At 36.2% G+C, this 23,202-nt stretch overlaps 1 protein-coding gene across 5 annotated transcripts in view; it reads left to right on the top strand.

The window, feature by feature from the left end:
* EMB2369 (tRNA synthetase class I (I, L, M and V) family protein) overlaps window positions 1-23,202 on the top strand; it is an 87,823-nt gene that overhangs the window by 54,865 nt on the left and 9,756 nt on the right. For 4 of the 5 annotated variants that reach the window (XM_090014284.1, XM_090014281.1, XM_090014285.1 and 1 more), the window contains 9 exons: window positions 1,971-2,050; window positions 2,345-2,407; window positions 2,589-2,670; window positions 3,513-3,590; window positions 3,664-3,765; window positions 4,245-4,417; window positions 4,532-4,709; window positions 20,361-20,438; window positions 20,937-21,068. In XM_090014284.1, coding sequence (XP_089870410.1) covers window positions 1,971-2,050; window positions 2,345-2,407; window positions 2,589-2,670; window positions 3,513-3,590; window positions 3,664-3,765; window positions 4,245-4,417; window positions 4,532-4,709; window positions 20,361-20,438; window positions 20,937-21,068 — 966 coding nt within the window. The remainder of the gene's footprint in view (window positions 1-1,970; window positions 2,051-2,344; window positions 2,408-2,588; window positions 2,671-3,512; window positions 3,591-3,663; window positions 3,766-4,244; window positions 4,418-4,531; window positions 4,710-20,360; window positions 20,439-20,936; window positions 21,069-23,202) is intronic. The other variant, XM_090014282.1, reaches the window with a different exon arrangement.

The following is a 23,202-nucleotide window of genomic DNA, read 5'->3' on the forward strand; positions in this document are numbered from 1 at the left end:
ATTTTTAAGGTCAACATTGTTCATAAACCATGCCAAAATTTTGGCATGGTTACTTTCCCAATCCTCAACTTTGGATTGATGGTCATTGATAGCTTTGATGCGCTCATCGCCATCTAAAGCTTTTTCAACCTCATTTTCGATTTTAGTGAGAACAAGAGAGGGTTCGGGAGTAGTTCCCATAACAAAACCCCAAAGTTTCTTACCTCTTAGATGATTTTCCATCGCGGAGGCCCACATGAGATAGTTGGACCCATTTATTTTAAAAGAAAACTCCACTTTAGAATCACGTTCCATCGGTACCAAATCCTTCCTTTCTTCTTAAAATTTGAGAGGCACACGCTCCAAGATAATAAAGAGAAGCCCAATCACCAACCGAGCTTTGATACCATGTAATGAAAAGAGGCGGAAGCACCAATGGAGTAAAAAACACTCTTTAAGAGTGACCTCAAGAGCCAAGAACACAAACACTAAAAGTGCACACACAAAACTCTCAAAAGTAGAAAATGACCTAAAGTCATAAGTTGGATTTATTGAAGAAAGGAAGAGAAGGGTGAAAAACCCAATGCTTACAAGAGGAGAAGAAGACAACTAAGAAGAAGATCCATAATTTGTATATAGATTAGGATGCTTCTTCTTTTGTTTTGTTGTGTAATATATAACTTTGATATCAAACATTCATGCTTTTGAGTTGTGACTTTTGTTAAATGTTTGTTAGGAGTGTTATCAATATCATATCGAATGTTTTAGTGCATGTTTGTGTTTAATTATTCATAATGCATATATTCATGTGTTTTTTTCTATTGCATTCTATAAAATTTTTTCTGATTTTTTTTTTGAGATTTTTCTCTGTTTTTTGTAATTTTTCAGATTTTTATTCAAGTTTTTCCCATATCTTACGATATGGTACGATGCATCCGTATCTCAGGATCATGCGATATGGGTTCCGATACACTAATTACAACATTGTTTGGTATAGTTTTTTTGGGCTTGAATTCCACTTTTTTCTCTTTGTTTTTTTAATAAACCTAGTTTGTTGAGCGCAAAGCAGTTGGCCAGCCTCAGAGCGTCTAACTGCATTAGGTGGAATTCTTCATTCACCATTTTCCATATCACGTTCTATGATTTTGGTGCCAGTGAGGGGAAAATATTTTTCATTTCATTAAGCTTACTTAATCTTGTTCTTGATATTGTGCCTGTTTTTATGGCACTTTTATCCAATTTTCTGCATATTGCCTAATTTCTCACTTTGTTTGTAATTTATGATTTGTTGTATAAGGTTCATTGTGAGCCTAGTTTCTATAGTTTCTCCAGATTTTACTTTTTTCATTTAGGCAACAGAGTGCACATTTCCAGATTTTACCTTTTCCATTCAGGTAAAGGGATGCACACTTTTCTTGGTGTTGGCAGAAACTCTGTTTCATATATAAATCTGGTTTTCCCAAGTTTTAGGGTGCATTGAATACTAGACATGAAAATCTGTGTATTGAAGCTGGCATGTGACCGACACCAAAGGACAGAGGTAAACAACACTAGAGATACATGTATCTCTGATAGCTGGATCTCAAATCTGAGATTCAGATCCGAGCAATCAAAAGCACCGTAAAGGTTTCCTATAATCATCAGTTCATCTGTTCATTTGATATATGGCAGATACAGTGCTTTTCTCTGAGTGAGTCCATTTTTGTTTATGCAGCTGTGCTCAATGGATGGTATATGAGAAACTTATGTTTCAGCTATCATTTTGTTAAAAATATTTGCTTGATGCATGATATGCTTGATATCTCAGAAATTAATTCCTTATTATGTACAGCAGAAATTAATTACTCATGTAGGAACTAGCCATTATTGATGGTGGGCCAATTGCATGCTGTGAGCCTCAGTTTATCTGACTTGGATCAACTGCATGCTGTAAACCTCAGCTTATCTATGTTTCTGCTATTTGAACTTCTTTGGTTATTTGTCAATTTCAGGTTAAAACTGTTAACCCTGTGACTGGAAGTCCGGCAACACGGGAAACAAGCACAATGCCCCAATGGGCTGGTTCTTGCTGGTATATATTGTAAAAAATTGTTTGATTGAATAAGGTTTTTTGCTTAAAAACATCAGTCTGGTGAAGTGTTCTTGTTCACACGTTATGATTTGGTGCTTCATTGAAAGATGAAGCTAAATCATACCCTTGCTCACGTCTTCTTTAATTAAAAAGATCCTTAGATGCTTAACCCATTTTATTTCCTGAAACAGTGTTAAGTGTTGATTAACAAACTTAATGAGATAAGTTTTAGATTAAAATCCAGAATTCTTGTGCTACTATTTTTTTGTTTCTTATTTTTTGATATTTTTATAGGTACTATCTAAGATTTATGGATCCTGAAAACAAAAATGAATTGGTTAATAAGTCGAAAGAAAGGTGATTTTGTTTCCCATATTTATTTATTTCTCTTGTACTTCTGCTCGTTTCTGGTGATCAAGTTTCTTGCTTATTCAATAATGTGTGTTTGCGTATTCTACTAACCATTGTGATTATCATGGGAAGATTTTAATGTTGTATCTGTTCGTTTTTAAATCACTCATGGATTTTTTAAATGTAGGTATTGGAGCCCAGTAGATGTTTATGTCGGTGGTGCAGAACATTCTGTTCTCCATTTGCTTTATGCTAGGTTTTGGCATAAGGTTTGTGTTTCCTACTTGTTTATTTTATCTGTGGTGTTCTCGTTTTCCTATCATTTCCAGATGCACCTAACCTTGAACAGCTGATAGGGAACTTGTCCATATAATGTTTACACATCTAACTGTTTCGTTGAATCAGAAGATTTTTCTTTTTGTGGAAAAAAATCATTGCTCTACATATATAGAAGTGTCTTTTTTCTCTTTTTGTGGTAGGCCATTGTGATACTTTTCACATGGAGGATGCTTGATACTTGTTGCATTGATGGTATTCATGTAACTTTTATAACCAACATTTCCATTATCATGTGATTAGGCTCTCACAAAATCTCATCTGTCGTTTTCATTCTTTTCTGCTCTCTTCTGTTTCTTGGATGTTTTTCTTTCAGTTTTTCTATTTTTTTCATGGTCAAACAATTTTCACTATGGCAATTTATGGTACCTTGTTTTACCATGCCATGTTCTGGTAGATCATATTCTTATGGTCCTCTTGCTCTCTGGTTTAATGACTAAAGGAAAAGTATGACAGAGGATATAAAGAAAAAAAAATGTTCAAATCATCTTGCTTAATATCTGCAATGATTAGGCTCTGTTGTTGGCTGTTGCTTGCAAGGACATGTGTTGACATTGTTTTTGATTGGACTCATTTGATATTATTGAGCAAACGCTTAATGATAGTCTGATGTTAGTCACCACTTTCCTTTATCTAGATATGACCTTCACATTTTATGAACACCCTACCATTGTGCGCACGTGTATCTTTAATTTCATTTTACTAGAAATATTTGATTCTTTAATTTCTTAATTTCTAATTGCTCTTTTCCACTGTTTTATATCTATAACTTCAGGTCCTCTATGATATTGGTGTTGTTTCCACAAAGGAGCCTTTCCAGTGTCTTATAAACCAGGGACTGATCCTTGGAGAAGTAAGTTTTGCATCTTGAATATACCAAGCTCATATATTGTCTTGCTATACGTTTCTAACAGCTAAAGTATTAGGTTGAATATACAGCCATGAGAGACTTAGAAGGAAGGCTTGTATCTGCTGAGTGTGTCAAGGGTGATGTTCACCATCAGCAAGAAAGAATTCCAGTTGAAGAGGCAAGTTATCCTTGGATATGATTTTAATTTTTTTGACCCACTGTTGGAACCAAGTTTCAAGGGTAGTCTAAATCACACGGACTCGGCTAAAAGGTCGATGCACCCGCATCGACACGCCCCGACACGGGTGCGGCTTCGGACACAGTCAACCAAGTGCCGGACTCGGTCAATGCACTGAGGCCGAGTCCGTCCACATTTTGGACTCGGTCAACTTTGACCGAATCTATTTTTGTCTATTTCTGAAAATTAATTTGGACTAAGGTCAGGTTTGGATCCGGACCCGACCCGGATCCAAGATAGTATCGGGGTCCCCGTGTCCAATTTACAATCTTATTATTGTTATATATATAGCCGTGTCCCCGTGTCCAAAATTTTTGAATTTGCTCCGCACCCGTGTCGCACCCATACCCGCACCCATGTGACATAGAGGGTAGTTTGTTTTACCATGTTCTGGACTGATATTCATAATGCGCTTGTAGGTTATGAAATCTGGTGAATTTTATGTGCTGAAAGATGACCCAAATATACGTTTGACTGCGAAGGCACACAAAATGAGTAAAAGTAGGGGTAATGTCATTAATCCAGATGATGTTATTGATGAATATGGGGCAGATTCTTTACGACTATACGAAATGTTCATGGGACCCTTAAGGTAAACATTTCTGGGTGCAAGTATACAAATTTCTAATTATTTTTAGCCTGCATTCTTCTGAGATGTTTCTTTTACTGATTGTCATGTATTGCATTTGATATTTTACTATCCTAGAGATGAAAAGAAATGGAGCACTAGTGGTATTGAAGGTGTCCATCGATTTCTAGCAAGGACTTGGAGGTTGATTGTTGGCCCTCCATTACCGGGTGGTTCTTATAATACTGGAACTATTATAACAGAGGATGAACCAAATCTAGATCAACTCCGTGCTCTTCATAAATGCATAGAAAAGGTTATACCTCTCACTGGGATGCTCTGCTCCTTTTTCGGCAATAGAAAGGACTGTAGAATAACAAAATTGTAGTGTGTGGGTTTTCACCATGTTTATGAATTGCATTTTCCATAAGCACCATACCTCTCACTGGAATATTTTGATTTCTTCACCATTGGAATAAATTCTAAGATAAAAAAATTGCACTATGTGTTTGCACCATGTTCAATACTTCAAATAAATGTAGTTTTTACTTTTTACACTTTGTTATTCTTTCTCTTCTATTCATTTATAGGCACAGAATTCATCAAGTGAAAATTATGTTATTATGTAACTGCATATCATGATTATATGTTCTTAATTATGGTGTCTTGCAATTTAATTACTTCAGTCTTGCTAGTAGCCAGGGGCGGAGCTACATTAGGGCCAGGGTGGGCACGTGCCCACCCTGGCCCAAAAAATTCCCCAATAGGGTATCAGATCAGGGTGTGCAGTGCTCACCCTGACCCAGAATGTGCATTAGAGAGGTGCCCTGTGCCCCACATTAGGGTGAGCACCACCAGGCCTCGACTCTGACCCCACATCTCTCTCTCTCTCTCTCCAATGGCTTGACCTTGATCCCACCTCTCTCACTTTCCTCGAAATGCCACCACCATCAGCTGGACCACTGTCCGTCGGTGGCCTCCAGCACACGCTCCACCCCTGCAGGTCCTCTCTCTCTTAAAATTTGCTTAGGCCGGGTCAGGGCCTCAGGCGTGCCTCCTACGCCCTGCATCCGGCCGTCCGACATTCACTGTCCTCCAGCCTCTCCAGCACGGCAGCATACCTGCTTCTTCTTCTTCTTGTGCTTTCTTTAGGGTTAGGGTTTCCTGTGATTTTTTAATTAGCATTTAATTTTTTATTTTGGTTTGTCAAATGAAATGGATGTTTATTTTTGTGTTTTTTTCTTTTCAATCAACATTAAACATGATTCTACATGCTTGATTTTAGTTAGAAACTTACAATTTTAAGGGTTTTGTTTTGTTTTTTCAATTAGCGCGCGCACACACACACACACACACACACACACACACACATATATATATATATATATATATATATATATGAAATTATGAAGGATGTTTGTTAGGGCTTAGCATTTAGGCTTTTGATTTACTTTATTCCTAAATAGTATGGATATTTAGTTAGTTTTAGGGATTTTTGTGCTTTGTTTTTTCCCAACTAGCATTTAGTTTTTTTTTATTTAGGTTTTTTAAATGAGATGAATATTTGATTAGGTATTTCTTTGTTCTTTTTCAATCAATATGAGATGAATATTGCATTAGGTATTTTTGTGTTTTTTTATCTCAATCGACATTAGACATGATTCAACATGCTTGATTTTAGTTAGAATTTTAGTGTTTTTGTTGTTGTTTCAATTAGCTTATATATAAATGATATTTGTTAGGATTGAGGTTTTTTATTTAGTTTTTTAAATAGTATGAATATTTAATTAGGTTTTAGTTTTTTTTTTGTTTTTTCGGGTTAGCATTAGATTTTTATTTTGTTTTTAAATAAGATAAATATTTAATTAGGTATTTCTATATGTTTTTAATTAACATGAAACATGATTCCACCTGCTTGATTTTAGTTAGAATTTTATGTTCTTTTTCCAATTAGCCTATATATGAATGATGTTTGTTAGGATTTAACGTTCAATAGTTTTAGGGTTTTTTAATGTTTTTTTTCAATTACCATTAGGCACGAATCCATGAATAATCAATTATGAATGTTTGCTTTTAGTTAAAATATTAAGGGTTTTGTTTCTTTATCAATTAGTGACGAGGTCAATTGTAAAAGGTATGCTTGAGCATAACTATTTATTTATTTTTTTAAACATATTATTATACTTTATTAGAAGTTGTTTTTTCTTTTCACTGTGCATTTGTGCTCACCCTAATTTATATTCTTGGCCCCAACCTTGCTAGAATTTTCTGCTTCATCATCAAATTCATAATAAGAAGGAAGAGTAGGCTCAGATAAGTTCATGTTTATAATGTTGAAATTATGCTCTCCCTCTAAGTCACACTTCTCTGGGTTTACATCCCAAAATTTAGATGATCCTTGCCTATATTATAATTATAATTTCAAAATGTTAAGTACTTGCATATTTAAATAAAAAAACTAAGAAATAGTCAAATAACTAAGAGAACAATTAGTACCTTTATTCCTTATTAGTTCACGAAAGTAATCGAAGATTGAAATGAACAAAGACTAAATCCTCTACATGCTTGTTAGTGAGTTTGTTTTTCTTCATGTTGTGGATTTGAGCATATGTGCTTCAATTTCTTTCACAACAAGATGGACTAGCTGACTATGATAGCAATCTCAATGCAAGATGTTGGAGAAGATGTGTTTCTGATCTATATGTTGACCAACATCTGATAGGATCTATATTCTCCTCTCTCGTTATTAATGCCTATCGATATAATCTCAAAGATGAAAATTTTTAAAACTCTTATGTTGCTTGATTTAGAATGTGATTCTCGATAAAGTCTTGCCATACACATATTTCTATGCCTTGATAGCTTTGGGTCTAAATTTAGAGGGACACGACCAATGCCACCTTCCTCTCACTTCTTTACATAATATTTAGGATTAAGAGAATGTGCCATGCAATGCAAATGAGTGTTGCTCTTATCCCATCTTCTGACTAAAATTGACTGTATATGATTAAAAAATTCTGAATCATCCACTGTAGGATTTTTTTCCTCGTGCTTGAAAAATACAACTTGCATTTTTTTCAATCATATTATCACACATTTCATAAACTTTGTGAAGCATGAGCTTATCCTTGTCAACTTCTCTCAGCATTTTCTAAATAGGTTGCGTAAACTCAATAAAGTATATGACTATCCAAAAACTCATCATTAATAATGAATTTCATAATTTTCTTGAGCCTTGACATCATCAATACGATAGAATGTCTAATTCTCATCAGTTACCATGTTAACCAAAGCATTATTGACTTCCTTAATTCTTTTCACCATCATAATGATGGACGCAAAACATATTTTAACAATCTTCAACAATTTCATATCAAAATTCCTATTGAATATAACATTAATATGATGGTAGTTGACAACAAAATTCCTAATGCTTTCGACATTTTTTTTCTAATTCCTCAATCCATTAACACAGACTATATGTTGGTGATTTTTTTTTTGAGTTGCAGATGCTCTTTAGTGCCATTTTCAAGTTGTGTGCTACACAGGGAGTTCAAAAAATATGAGGATACTCACTCTCCAAACTCAATGTTGTACTTTTACAAACTTGAGCGTTGTTTATGATGATTTGCACGACTTTTTGACCATCCATTTCTTTTATTACTTATATAAACAACCCCTTCAAATACTCTACATTTTTATATTGCCTAGATGCATCAACTGCTTTTATGAATACTGGGTCACTAAGCAAAAAAACAATAAAATTTATTAGTGGACGCTTTTGAATATCTGTCTACCTATTAGAAACAATGAAAACTCTATTTTGTTTTCAGGAAAATTTCTTAATCTCTAACAATCTCTTAACATTTACCCTCTCTTTTGCAAGAATTTGTTAGATTTTAATCCACTCGTGAGAGCTGAGAGACAGAGAAAGAGAGAGAGAGAGAGATAGCAAAAAATGAAAAAACCGATAACCCCAATGCTTAGGGTCGGCTGCTGTATGAACTCATTTATAATAACATACAAAATATAAGACTAGGGTACAAAAGTACCCTTATTACAAGAAGGTAAATTACACACAGTGCCATTAATGACACGTTAATGATCACGGGTCTGGATCTCCAGACCCGTGACCCGTAACAGGAGAATACACTTCTTTTCACCCTCCCTCAAGTTGTGCATGATCTTGGACCATGAACAACTTGCCTTTTAACATCCAAAATCTGTCTTTCGTCAATCCTTTTGTAAATATATCCGCCACCTGATCTGTGGTTCGTACAAATTCAGGCTCAATCTCTTTCTCTTCTACCTTTTGTCTCACAAAATGCTGATCTATTTCAATATGTTTGGCACGACTGTGATGGATTGGATTAAAAGACATACTAATGGCACTCTAGTTGTCACACAAAAGAAGTGATCGAGAGATCGATTCCCCTACTTCTGTGAGTAAATGTCTAATCCAAGTAGCTTCAGCAGTGGCGGCTGCCATTGACCTATATTCAGCTTCTGTACTGGATCTGGCAACAACCTTTTGTTTCTTACTACTGCAAGAACTTAAATTCATCCCAACAAACACACAATAGCCGGATACCGATCTGCGTTCATCTGGATCTCCTGCCCAGTCCGCATCAGAATAAACAGTGATCTCATGTGCATTTTGCCCATTTGTCTTTCTCTGATATATGAGGCCATCCCCAACAGTTCCCTTTAGGTATCGAAGTATCCGTTTAATTGCTTCCATATGTCCTTCACATGGTGCATGCATAAACTGAGAAACTTGATTCACCGAGTAGACTATATCTGGACGAGTAAAGGTGAGATATTGTAACATACCTACTATGCTACGATACTGTGTGGGATTATCAAATGGATCCCCATCTTGAGACCTAAGCTTTTGATGAAGGACACTAGAGTGCCCAAGGGCTTGCAGTCTTTCATACCCGCTTTATTTAGAACATCAATGGTATACTTATGTTGGGTGAGAGTCATCTCTTCAGAAGTACTGTCGACTTCAACTCCAAGAAAGTATCGTAGCTTGCCAAGGTCCTTCATTTTGAACCTTTGATTCAAGAGATGTTTCACTTCTTTAATGTGCTCATTGGAATTACCAGTGATGATGATATCATCTACATATATCAACAATAGAGTAATTGTGTCTTGGTTCTTAAAGATAAATAAGGAGTGGTCAAGAAGAGATTTCTTAAAACCATATTTTTGAATCTCAACAGAGAAACTGTCGAACCAAGATCGAGATGCCTACTTCAATCCATATATCGCCTTTTTTAGTCTGCATACATATTTTGTAGGATCGCCTTCTGCGTAGCCAGTGGGTTGTTCCATGTATACTTCTTCTCTCAAATTTCCATGAAGAAAGGCATTCTTCACATCAAGTTGACTAATAGTCCATTGATGTTCAATAGCTAAAGAAAGTATAATCATGATTGTTCCCATCTTCACCACTGGACTAAAAGTTTCATCATAGTCCTGTCCTTGCTCCTGTGTAAAACCTTTGGCTACAAGTCTCGCCTTGTATCACTCTATAGACCCATCTGGTTTATACTTTATTTTGTACACCCATTTCGAACCAACAACATTTCTGTCAGGTGGTCTTGATATGACATCCCACGTACCACATTCATGTAGAGCTTCCATCTCCTCATTCATTGCTTCAATCCATCTTCTAGAATTTGATGCTTGAGAGAACGTGGTGGGTTCATCTTCTTTATTCAAGGCTGTTAGAAAGAGTTGAAAATCTAATGAGAAATTTTCATAATTGACCCATCTTTCAATTGGATGACGAGTACGTGTGGATCTTCTATTATCAGCGATGTTGGATGTAGAGGATGTGTCCATGTCTGAATTAACTATGGTGGGCGACTCTCTTTCTCGTCGAGCGTAGACAAGACCTTTATACCTTTGTGGATTCGAAGTTGGGTCTGTATTTTCATGAGCAACCACTTCATCAGCAGACATAGATTCCTTATTCTTTTGAGTACAGTTCGAGCAAACCTCACTAGTTCCGGAGAGAAGTTCATAATTCAACCAAGGATGATAAGCCTCAACTTCAGGTTTTGATTCTGAGGAACTAGTATATCGACAATCAAAATTCAATTCATCGAAGATGACATTTCTTGATATTTTGATGCGCTTGCTCACCGGATCATAGCACCTGTACCCTTTATAGTCATCGGCATAACCCACAAACCTGCACTTCAGAGCCTTGTCCTGAAACTTATGTCTCATTGAACTATCAACATGAACATAACATAAACAACCAAACACATGCAAATCATGATAGTTGGGATATACACCAAAAAGACACAAATAAGGAGACTTGTTTTCCAAAATAGTCATGGGCAAACGATTTATCACATAAACTGCAGAATGAAAAGCCTTTGTCCATAAAGTGATCGGGAGATTGCTGTCATGCATCATGCTCATCGCACTCTCAACAATATGGCGATGCTTTCTTTCTGCAATCCCATTCTGCTGAGGTGTGTGTGGGCAAGACACCTTTTTTCTTATCCCGTTACTTTGGAGAAAGTTAGTAAAATCAATGAAAGAAAATTCACCTCCTCCGTCACATTAGAAACTAAGGATGTTTTCAGAAAATTGGTTTTTGACAAAGGAATGGAAGTTTCAGAACAACTTGAAGGTCTCAGATTTGTATTTCATGAAAAATATCCAAGAATAACGAGAATAACTGTCAACAAACAAAAGGTAATATCTAGTTCCAGATATGGAAGCAACTGGAGCAGGCCCCCAAACATCAGAACAAATAGTCTCAAAAGGTCTTGAAGCTCTTTTATTAATAGAATGAAACGGTAAGACATGACTCTTACATAAGAGACAACTAGGACATTTGTTGTCATCAACATTTATTCTTAAACTTGACTTGGGAATGAGGTTATTTGAAACAAGCTTTTCAATAAAACTACTACTGCAATGACCTAGACGACCATGCCAAAGATTTGGCTTATTGATTTCAGAGACACTGAAGACACAAGTAGAATTTTCAGAAGGCAACGATGATTGGAGCTTCAAGTTTGGATCTGCAGAGCGAATATGTGCTGAAGGATCTTCTTGAAAGACATACATATTGCCTTGTCGTTTTCCTCTAGCGAACGTCTCCTTCGTGCATAGTTCCTTGACAAGAACAGAAGAGGGAGTAAATTCAACTGAGGCTTTGATATCATCAACAAGTTTAGAAACTGAAACGATGTTTTTCTTGATTTCAGGAACATAAAGAACTTTTGAAAGATTGATAGAAGATTCGGACAGGGGCATAATGGAGTTTCCAATATGAGAGACAGAGTGGTGTGATCCATCTCCAGTAACTATACTGCTTTTACCAATGTAAGGAACAAGTTTTAGGAGCTTACCTGCATCACCAGTAACGTGAGTCGCCGCGCCAGAGTCCACGTACCAAGTACCTTGCTCATTTTGTTTCAGATTCAATTCTGCTAAAGCTGACAACAATAACTCATTTACTTCTCCATTGGTCCTTGTACTATCTGTGTTTCTTTTTGCTTCAGTTTGGGTTGATTTTCCTTTATTTAAAGGATTGAACCAACAATTAGCTTTGATATGTCCCCTTTTATTACATAGAAAGCATGTAGGGATTGGCATCTGTCTTTGTGAGTTGGTATATGTGTTGGGTGTAAGTAATAATCCACGACCTCCTTGACCATTTCTTCCTTGTCCTCCTTTTCCCTTGATATCATAGCTTCCTCGTCCTCGTGCATAAGTAACCCCTGTAGCAAGAACTTCTTGTGTCCCAGTATGCATAGATGATTCTTCAGAAAACCCCTTTAGGTTCATCTCATATTGTAACAATTTTGCACGCAGATCTTCAAAGTTTGGGAGCTCAGGTAAACATAACAATGAAGTAACAATCATATGATAGTCGTGTCCCAATCCACTGAGAGTTTGTTGTACCAAATCTTTATCAGTTACTGTACTTCCAACAACTGCAAGTTGATCTGTGATAACCTTCATTTTGTTCAAGTATTCCATGATGGTCATGGAATTCTTTCTTAACATTTGAAATTCTCTTTTAAGAAACGTAATCATGGCCTGAGAAACCTATGAGTATGTCTGAATAAGTCTCTCCCAAAGTTGCATGGCAGTACAGTCATCTGGAATTGCTACAAGTACCTCTTGTGACTGTAGATGTGATATAAGCAACAAGCGCTTGGTCTCTTTTCATCCAAGCCACAAATTCAGGATTTCTAACATATACTGTAGTAGGTTCCCCTTTATTGTCCCTTTCTTCTTGTGATATGAATTCAGGAGGAACTGAAATAGATCCATCCAGTTGTCCAGAAAGATCCTGACTCCTAATAAAAGGTATGATTTGTCTCTTCCAAGTCAAGAAGTTACCATTGTTTAATTTTTCAGACATGAGTTGACTGAGGAAACTTGAAGAAAGAACCGACTGACTAGGAAATGAATCCATGGTTTACAGTATTAAGAATGTGTTTAGCACAGTCTGTCTACAGTTTTTGTAACTCTTTTTTTTAGCAGAAACTAATTCAGATCAATGGCCGACGACAGTGGCTGAATTTGAAGCAGAAATTAAAAATCTGTCAGATTTCTGATTTTCATAAGTGATTGAATATTGGATATGAAAGTCACACTAAAAAAAAACGTGAATATGAATTCACACTGTGAAATGAAAAGCAGTGTAGCTGAATCAAAATAAAACCCGATTGCGTGATTAGGTCACACTGTGATCAAAGACAACTAGCAAAATATATGAAAGACAGAATGAAGAGATATTCAACTGGGTAACTCGGACAAGAAGGAGAAGAAATGATCAGATCTGATCAATATCAGGAGATGGAAAACAAGTGCAGACAAGATTGGGGAAAGTGGGCAAAGACGAGATTGGGGAAACCAGAAAAGAGGTGATCTGGTCGAACTTGAGTAAACCAGAAAAGAGGTGCAGACGAGATTGGGGAAAACAAAAGTATTTTTCTTGTCTTAGGAGAAAAAAAAATATCGAGGAGAAAGGGATCTTTCAGACGTACCTTTTTGGATCGATTCCAGCTTAGCTCTGATACCATGTTAGATTTTAATCCACTCGTGAGAGCTGAGAGACAGGGAAAGAGAGAGAGAGAGAGATAGCAGAAAATGAAAAAAACGATAACCCCAATGCTTAGGGTCGGCTGCTGTATGATCTCATTTATAATAACATACAAAATATAAGACTAGGGTACAAAAGTACCCTTATTACAAGAAGGTAAATTACACACAGTGCCATTAATGACACCCGTAACAGGAGAATACACTTCTTTTCAGAATTGTCATTCGTAGTTTTTCTGAGTTTGGAGGTACATAGCCACTCAAGTTACAATTTGCCAGTGAAATAATTAAATCCTTTCGATAAGGTTTTTAGCTGCATTAAATGGAAGTAAACTAGAATAAAAATACCTCCCTACTTTTCTATTCATCTCTTCCCTTCCATATGTATTGAATGATGCTTGTATCGTTCTTCTTCATATACCTCCTACATCCACTTTTTTTTAACATCTTTTTGATGGCTTAAAAATGATATATTAATTGCACAAGAATCACTCATTGTCTTTGTCTTCTCACATTTATCTTGTATTTTTTTATATTGTCTCCGCATTGCCTCATTAACTCTTTTGCATTATAAAATGCCATGTCTTGATATCTTCAACAAATGAGCCTTAACTCTTGTGTAAGACCCAATGTAATCTCTCTTGTTAAAATGTAAAACTGTACATATATGTATATATAATAATATTATATTATTATATATATATAAATACATTTTTAATTTCTTTCTTTTCTGTATTTTTTTTCCTTTATTTTTATTTTTTGTCTTTATGTCATCTAGTTCAGTTTGAACTAGAATGACTGTTGCTAGTCAAGTCCTGTCCAGACTTACTAGCAATAGAGCTGTTGGACTGTGCCCAACAACTCTATTGAGTCCTCTTTCAGCTGTGTATATAAAGGGGTGCAGCCCCTCTTGTATTTCACTCCAATGCTTCTTAAGCAATTGGTTTTTCATATCAATAAAGAATACATTTTTATTTTTATTTTGTTTCCAGTTATACCCTTTTTAAGGGTTATGCTTTAGTGTCATTCTTGACACTTGCTCTTGTTAATCAAAGCTCGTGTTTCGAAGATCCCCATTTCATTTCATGGTATCAGAGCCGCGGAAGTACTAAATCTTGAGGAAAAGCTGCCTCGGTTTTCGTGCCCGTTTGCAAAAGTGTTCGCCACTTGAAGAAAAGTGTTTTATCACTTCATTGGAGAAGATTTCACATCTTGTTGTATTGTTTTTTCTTTCTTTCTTTCTCATTTTCCTTCTTGTTTCTCTTCTATCCCTATTCTTTCTCTCCTTGTAATCGATGGATGACAATGATAAAGTCACCATCATGCCTATGAAACTAAGCGATACGAACTATGTAACATGGGCTTCAATCATGAAGCACCATATATGGGGAAAAGGCTTATGGGGGATTGTGGATGGTTCCGATTCGAAACCTAAGCTATCTCTTACTAAAAAGGAGGGAGATAAAGACGTTCCTCTATCGGAAGAAGAGAAAATCAAGGCTATTGCCTCATACGAGAAGAAATGGAAAGAATGGAGAATATCTCATGCGAAGATAATGTCATGGCTTATCAATAGCGTTGACATTAAAAAATGCTCAAGTCTTGCCAAATTTGATCATGCCGATAAGGCATGGGAATACCTTAAGAATATGTATTCCCTTAAAGATATTGCACACGTGTGCAACCTCCAAGAAAAAGTTCGAATGATGACACAAGGAGACAAAACTATTCGTGAATATTACAATGGGTTGTCCGAACTTTGGGAAGAACTTTCTCTTTTAGAACCAAAGTGGCATTGTGCCGAAGACATCGAGCTTCGTCAGAAACAACTCGATGTTGAACATTTTTACCAGTTTATCACTGGATTAAGGCCGGAATTTGAAACCACTAAATCGGCCCTACTTCACCGGGGAAAAATTCCTTCTATTGTTGAAACTATTGAAGAGTTAACAATGGAAGAAAATCGTCTCCGGAAAGGTTCTTTAAAAATTGAAGATGATTCCGTTTTAGCCGTGTCTAGACCAGGGAATCATGTTCGATCATATAGGCCTCCTCACTTTAACCGACAAAATGGTGACTATGATAAGAAGAAAGTTATTTGTCATCACTGTCATGAACCGGGACACTACAGGCCACAATGTCCCAAACTTAAGGAGCTGAGAGAAAAAAGAGTTGCAATTGCTGGATCGGAGCCTAAAGATCAGGATGCACCAGTTTCCCTGGCCCAACTAATGGAGATCCTTCAGCCTCTCATCAAAGGTGCCTCTTCCTCATCTGAAGCTTCGACCGGCGCAGCAGCCTCATCTTTTTCTGATTTAGGTAAAATTTCTTGGCTTCTTGACTCTGGTGCATCTTTTCATATGACCCCAAATAATCAAAGTCTATCCAAATGTGTTAAAAATAAAACAAGTGTGTCAAAGGTCTTTACTGCTGATGGGACTTCTCTTGAAATAGAAGGAATAGGAGATTTTGAAAAAATTTATAAAACAAAATTTTTTTTTATTCCAGAAATTAGACATGTTCCCAAATTAAATTTAAATCTTTTATCTGTATCTCAAATTTCTGATTATGGGTGTAATATTTCTTTTTCTTCTCATGGTTGTTGGGTACAGGATCGCCAGTCAGGCAAGCTGATTGGGGAAGGCCATAGAGAAGGAGGACTCTATTACATGGATTTTTTGGAAATGCCGAAGAAAGCTTTTTGTTATAATATTCAAAAAATAGAGTTGGAACTGTGGCATAAGAGACTTGGTCACCCACATATAGCCAAAATCCAACATTTTCCAAATCTAGGGAAATTTTGTAACTCTGAATCATTTGATTGTAAAGATTGTATTCTCGGCAAAATGAAAAGATTACCATTTCATAACAGAACCTTTTTCTCTTCAAGACCACTTGAATTAATACACTCGGATGTTTGGGGTCCTGCACCAGTAATTTCTAAAGGAGGATTTGTTTACTATGTTATTTTTGTCGATGATTTCTCCCGACATACGTGGATGTACTTTCTCAAACATAAGTCTGAAGTATTTTCATACTTTCAAACTTTTCATAATATGGTTAAAAACAAATTTCAAAATGATATTACTATTTTTCGCACAGATTCAGGGGGAGAGTTTTTATCCACAGATTTTCAAAATTATCTTAAATTGCATGGCATCACACATCAAAGATCTTGTCCTTATACACCTCAACAAAATGGACTGGCAGAACGAAAACATCGCCATGTTATAGAAACCACTAGAACTTTATTAATAGCAAATCAAGTCCCTAAAGACTTTTGGGCAGAAGCTGCCTTAACTGCCACCTATCTCATTAATAGGATGCCATCTTCTTCGTTACAAAATATCACTCCCATTGAAAAACTTATGAACATTTCTCCAGACTACTCTAGATTAAGAATATTTGGGTGCAAATGTTTCATATTTACTGACAAAAATGATAAACTTTCCCCTCGTGCGATTCCCTGTGCCTTTTTAGGATATGCTGAAAACCAGAAAGGTTATAGATGTTTTGACTTCAAAAATAATAAACTATATGTGTCTAGAAATGTTTCCTTTCTTGAAAAGGAGAGCTTCTTTGATTTTAGAAAATTAAAAGACGTCACTGAGTACTCCTTTTTGCTAGATCTAACATCAACATCTGATGAATATGACCTTGATTGTAACTTTGATGATGATCCAAGAATTATTGATCTTAATGTTGAAAATGAAGAAGTTCATAGAGATACTAGTATTCAATATTCCAGGCGACAAGAGTCTAATACTCCATGTGCACTTGAGAAATATTCTAACATTCCAACTAGACAATCATCTCGGATCTCGAGGCCTCCAGAAAAGTTTGTATCATACGAGTCTTTCTCACCCACATATAGGGCAGTTATTGCATTAATTCACTCATATGAAGAACCATCCACATATTTTCAAGCAAAAAATGATATCAAATGGATAGAAGCCATGAAAGTTGAATTAGATGCACTTGAAAAGGCTTCTACATGGAATATTCAAGATCTTCCTCCAGGGAAGAAAACTATAGGATGTCGATGGGTTTATAAAATTAAAACCAAGAGTGATGGTACTCTTGAAAGATATAAAGCCCGTTTAGTAGCCAAAGGTTATGCCCAAGAATATGGGATCGATTATGAAGAAACCTTTGCTCCGGTGGCTCGTATGACTACTGTTCGAACCTTAATTGCCTTAGCTTCTATCAAAAAATGGTCTATTTTTCAAATGGATGTCAAAAATGCTTTTTTAAATGGAAAGCTAGTTGAAGAAGTATATATGGAACCCCCTCCTGGTCTAAGTATTCCTTAGGGTAAAGTCCTTCGCTTAGAAAAAGCTCTTTATGGACTTAAACAAGCACCAAAAGCTTGGTATGATAGGTTTAGTCGTGTTATGATTGATATTGGTTTTCAATTCTGTTTAACTGACACTGCTTTGTTTATTAAGAATTCTGATGCAGGGATCATTGTGCTTCTTCTCTATGTGGATGATATGATCATCACCGGAAGCGATAAACAGGGAGTTGAAACAATCAAAACACTTCTTAAATCTCATTTTGAAATGACTGATTTGGGCTTGTTGAGATATTTTTTAGGCATTGAAGTTGCTTATTCTCCTAGAGGATATTTATTATCTCAGACTAAATTTGCTTTTGATATTGTTTTCAGGTCTGGTATTACTGATGATAAGAAAGTTGACACTCCAGAAGTTGTTAATGTTAAAATGAAGATTGATGATGGAGAACTTCTTGCAGACCCTACTCCTTACAGACAGCTTGTCGGGGCACTTTCCTATCTATCCATTACCAGACCAGATATAGCACATGCTGTTCATACAGCAAGTCAATTTCAACATGCTCCTACTTCTGTTCATATGGGAGCAGTCATGCATATTATCAGATACATCAAGTCCTCTCTTTCACGAGGACTTTTCTTATCTTCCTCCTCTTCTCTTGATTTAATTGCATATACTGATGCTGATTGGGGAGGTGATTCCAATAACAGACACTCAACCACTGGCTTTTGTGTCTTTTTAGGGGAATCATTAATCTCGTGGAGGTGTAAAAAGCAGCAGAAGGTATCTCTCTCATCCACCGAAGCTGAATACAGAGTCATGGCAACCACGACCATGGAAGTAGTTTGGCTCCGACGACTGATTGCTGACATGGGAGTTGAAGCAACAAAGGCTTCACAAATGTGTTGTGACAACAAAAGTGCGATCTACATTGCCAGTAACAGAACATTCCACGAACGCACCAAACACATCGAAATGGATTGTCACTACGTCAGAGAGGAATATCTACACGGGATAATTGATCTGCCATATGTCACTTCAGAATATCAGTTAGCAGACCTCTTTACAAAGCCTCTCGCTGCTCCCCGATTTCACTTTCTCTTAGACAAACTTTCGCTCATTGTACCGTAAGTTTGAGGGGGAGTGTTAAAATGTAAAACTGTACATATATGTATATATAATAATATTATATTATTATATATATATAAATACATTTTTAATTTCTTTCTTTTCTGTATTTTTTTTCCTTTATTTTTATTTTTTGTCTTTATGTCATCTAGTTCAGTTTGAACTAGAATGACTGTTGCTAGTCAAGTCCTGTCCAGACTTGACTAGCAATAGAGCTGTTGGACTGACACAGTCCAACAGCTCTTAATAGAGCTGTTGGACTGACACATTCCAACAGCTCTAAATAGAGCTGTTGGACTGTGCCCAACAACTCTATTGAGTCCTCTTTCAGCTGTGTATATAAAGGGGTGCAGCCCCTCTTGTATTTCACTCCAATGCTTCTTAAGCAATTGGTTTTTCATATCAATAAAGAATACATTTTTATTTTTATTTTGTTTCCAGTTATACCCTTTTTAAGGGTTATGCTTTAGTGTCATTCTTGACACTTGCTCTTGTTAATCAAAGCTCGTGTTTCGAAGATCCCCATTTCATTTCATCTCACAAAGCTTGCATCAGAATATTTTATTTCCACCACCTCGAAGGTTTTTCAAACTTATCCACATGCCCATAGTGGCCCCCCATCATTAAATGATGCAACCGACAAATTATAATCAATACTATCACTACCACTACCAGCAAAACTTACATGTGGGGAAGAGGATGACACAATTTCTTTCCTTTTGTTTGCGAGTCTTTTCTATTTATCGGTCATTTTGGTCCTTAAAACAAAAAAAAAATAAATTAAAATAAAAATCATATCAGGTTCGACAGAGCTGGGTTTGACATAGCCGAACCTAGCCTAGAAGGGTTGGGTTCGACATCCCAGGACTGGGAGCCGAACCTAGCCTAATAAGGCTGGGTTCGATAACGTAGAGCCCAACCCAGTAGGGCTGGGAGCTAAACCCAGAGAGAGAGAGAGAGAGAGAGAGAGAGAGAGAGAGAGAGAGAGAGAGAGAGAGAGAGAGAGAGAGAGAGAGAGACCTTGTAGTCACCGGAGGAGGAGAGCTCCGATCGACAGCCGCTATCCGTTGGAGGAGAAGAGAAGTAGGAGAGGAGAAGGGGGGGAGGCATCAGGGTTGAGGGAGGGAGATTTGCCCTAATGCCCCGCCCAGCCCCCTTTCGTCATTTTTTTTGGGTCCAGTTATGGATAGTTATGACAGGGTCGGCTTGATCGCACCCGCACCCGAGTCGAGTCACATCGATGCGGGTGCGGCACCATGTTGGCCGAATCCCTGTGGCATAGATGCCAAGGGATACAACTTGTATATGTATGTCTTTTTATGCTTTTTTCCATTTTGTAAATGAAATCTAATATGGTTTGATACATTTTAGAAGCAGTCTTGCTTTTGGGAAACTTTCTATACTTGTTTCTTTTTTCTAGATGAGTTTAAGAAAATGAGAATTTATTTCTTGTGTAGGTGACTGAGGAAATACAAGAAACACGATTCAATACAGCAATTTCTGCAATGATGGAGTTCATTAATGCAGCTTATAAGGTCGGCACTAGTGAACCTGTAGAACTACATAGAATGCTTTTAGTTTGCATATTGATTTACATTTTCGAAGTAACATTCTTTTAAAGATACGTTAGCGTAATGATTGAGTGGCTTCCACTTTGTCAAATTGTCTTTGCAAAAGTAAATTCCTTTCCTGCATGTCTTATAGACACCATATGTATATGAATATAGTACATGCAAATACTTATCATGTCTAATAATTGCATAGTCCGTCTATTTGCTTTTCTGAAATGGACATCAATATAACATTTCTAAGAATACTCTTTTGTTTCTACTTCCTTTTTCTCCTTTTTACATTTATTGCTGCTGGAGGCTATGATGTTTCCTTACACATAGTGCTCCTGGACAGTCATATCAACAACAGTGACAGCATGGCATGTGTAACCTTTTCTTTTCTTTGTTCAAATAATTTTTGCTGATGAAAATTTATTTTTCTATCTTTTCTTTTCTTTTCTTTTCTTGTTCTTAACTTGTTAGTGGGACAAGCATCCACGATCAGTTATAGAAGCATTTGTTTTGTTGCTTTCACCTTTTGCACCTCATATGGGGGAGGAACTATGGAATCGCCTAGGCTACAAGGAGACACTAGCATATGAGTGTTGGCCTAAGGTAATATTTGGTTCTAGTTGTAACTTCTTTTTAATGTTTCCCCACTTATCTACTTTTTTTTCACAGAGATATGTTTTCTTTATTTACAACCATTCTGCAGGATAAATATGATTATTTTATAAGATTAATTCAATTTTCACTTGGTTTCAATGCATGCAACTTCACTGTTACTTTGATAGTAGAAACTTTGAATAGTTATTTTTGTAATCTGTGACAAGAATATCAAGCTGCCTTTACTTCTGAAGTTGATTAAGTTGTGCTTCATAAATGCGCCTGGGGGTTTACTTCTTGTCCATGTTTACAACTCGAACCTGTTAAAAAGAGTGGTTTTTTATATACATGACCCAAGCTCAGGTTCGGATGAGCTGTTCAAGCTCATGGAAAACCAAGATTGGGATTGGTCTGGAAGACTGAAACATTTGAAAGCTCAGTTCATTTTGTTTACTCCTACACATGCCAATATGGGAAGAGAACATTTCACCATCATTTGTAGAACAAAACAAATGATTGCTAGCTACTGTTTTATCCAGAGTTACCGGAAGCTTCTTAGATAGGTGGGACAGGAAACTCGCTTCGGAAGCGCGGTACTCCTTGCTTCCGGAACACGATGGGAATCTCGATTCTCCCACGTTTCTCCTATTCTTTCCACATGCTTCATCTATTCTTCTTATATGTTTTCTCCCTTTACTTTTCATGTTTTTTATGTGTTGCCTCTTATGCTTCTCATTCACTTCCATGTGCTTTCTCTAAATTGGCAATCATCATTTTTAGATTTTGTTAAAAATTTATTTCTTACACTAAAAAATCATGAAATTTAAGAAGTCACTTTTATTTTAGTTTTATTTGTGTTCCATTTTGATTGCCATTCAATTCTTATATTGTTTTTTTTATTCCTCGCTTCCCGCTCCCTATACATTTTAAAATGCACTTCTCTCTTCAGCTTCTTGTAGGTGTTACCTCTTTCTAATTGTTTATGAGCAGAAATCAATGAAGCAGAGCAGGGGCTGAGCAAGTTTTGTTTCTTAAAAAACTGATAGATCTCAGCTTTCTGAGTCTATTTTTTTGAGCCAAAATGAGCTAGTGGAAAACCATTCCTATGAGCTCTCTTCCACTTGTTTTCCCCCGTTTTCTCTAAGTCTAATAAATTATATTGATCGTTAGTAAATCTGCAATGTGTTCTCAGCTAGAATTATTGTATGTTTCCTAGAGTTTATACCTTACAGCTGGACAGTTCATCCAAAACATGCACAGATTGTATGTTTACATTGTTTACTCTACTAAAATCATATCGTCTAGTTCTTTTTCCTTCTTTATATGTGAATTTGAGATTTGAATCTTATGTGCATTTATGAGTCGCCATGTCCTGGGTATTTTCTTTTTTGACTGTTTTCACTATTGGATACAATCTATGCCAACATTTGTTACTTCCTGATTTGTTTCTTGCAAGTATTCAACTTGCGAAATTAGAAAAATGATCAAGCCTAATTGTTTATAAAAATGATATAATTATGATACTTACTATTGCTTAAATTCGAACTAATGAGTTAGCACTAGCAATTAATGCATGAACTTGTGACAGGAATCCATGAAATGTTTACAGCAACTAAATCAATCACCAATATACGCCACTTGTTTCTTTTTCCTCATTGCTCTACTTGCAGCGTTCTTTCCAACTCATTAAACTTGGATGTGTTGTTTTGAAGAATCTCTGCCCTTGTTCTCGAGCTTGTTAATGGGATCAACTATCACACTATCAGTTAATAATGTTGCTGTAATCTATTTTTTCTTTTAAAAAAGGTCGACCTGTAATCTATAGCAAGACAGCTACTACTGCTGAGTAGCTGAAACAATAGCAGCAGTGGTAAGTTTATACTTGTGTTTGGCATATTTTTGTTGCACCAGCTGCAAAGGAAGCCTACTGAATCACTGTTAGATGCCTTTCAAGAAAGTCTCAAAGTACTATATATATATATATATATATATATATATATATATATATATATATATATATATATATATAATGTGAGCGTGTATTTGCTACTGTCACCATTACCTACAAATGCCTCCTTTTTTCCCATTTTTTGGTTGTTTTTAATGAAACCAACCTTATAGATGTGATCTACACTTTTGCTTA

This window comes from Nuphar pumila, chromosome 7 (assembly GCF_984573655.1).
Source record: "Nuphar pumila chromosome 7, dmNupPumi1.hap1.1, whole genome shotgun sequence".
Taxonomy (NCBI): domain Eukaryota; kingdom Viridiplantae; phylum Streptophyta; class Magnoliopsida; order Nymphaeales; family Nymphaeaceae; genus Nuphar; species Nuphar pumila.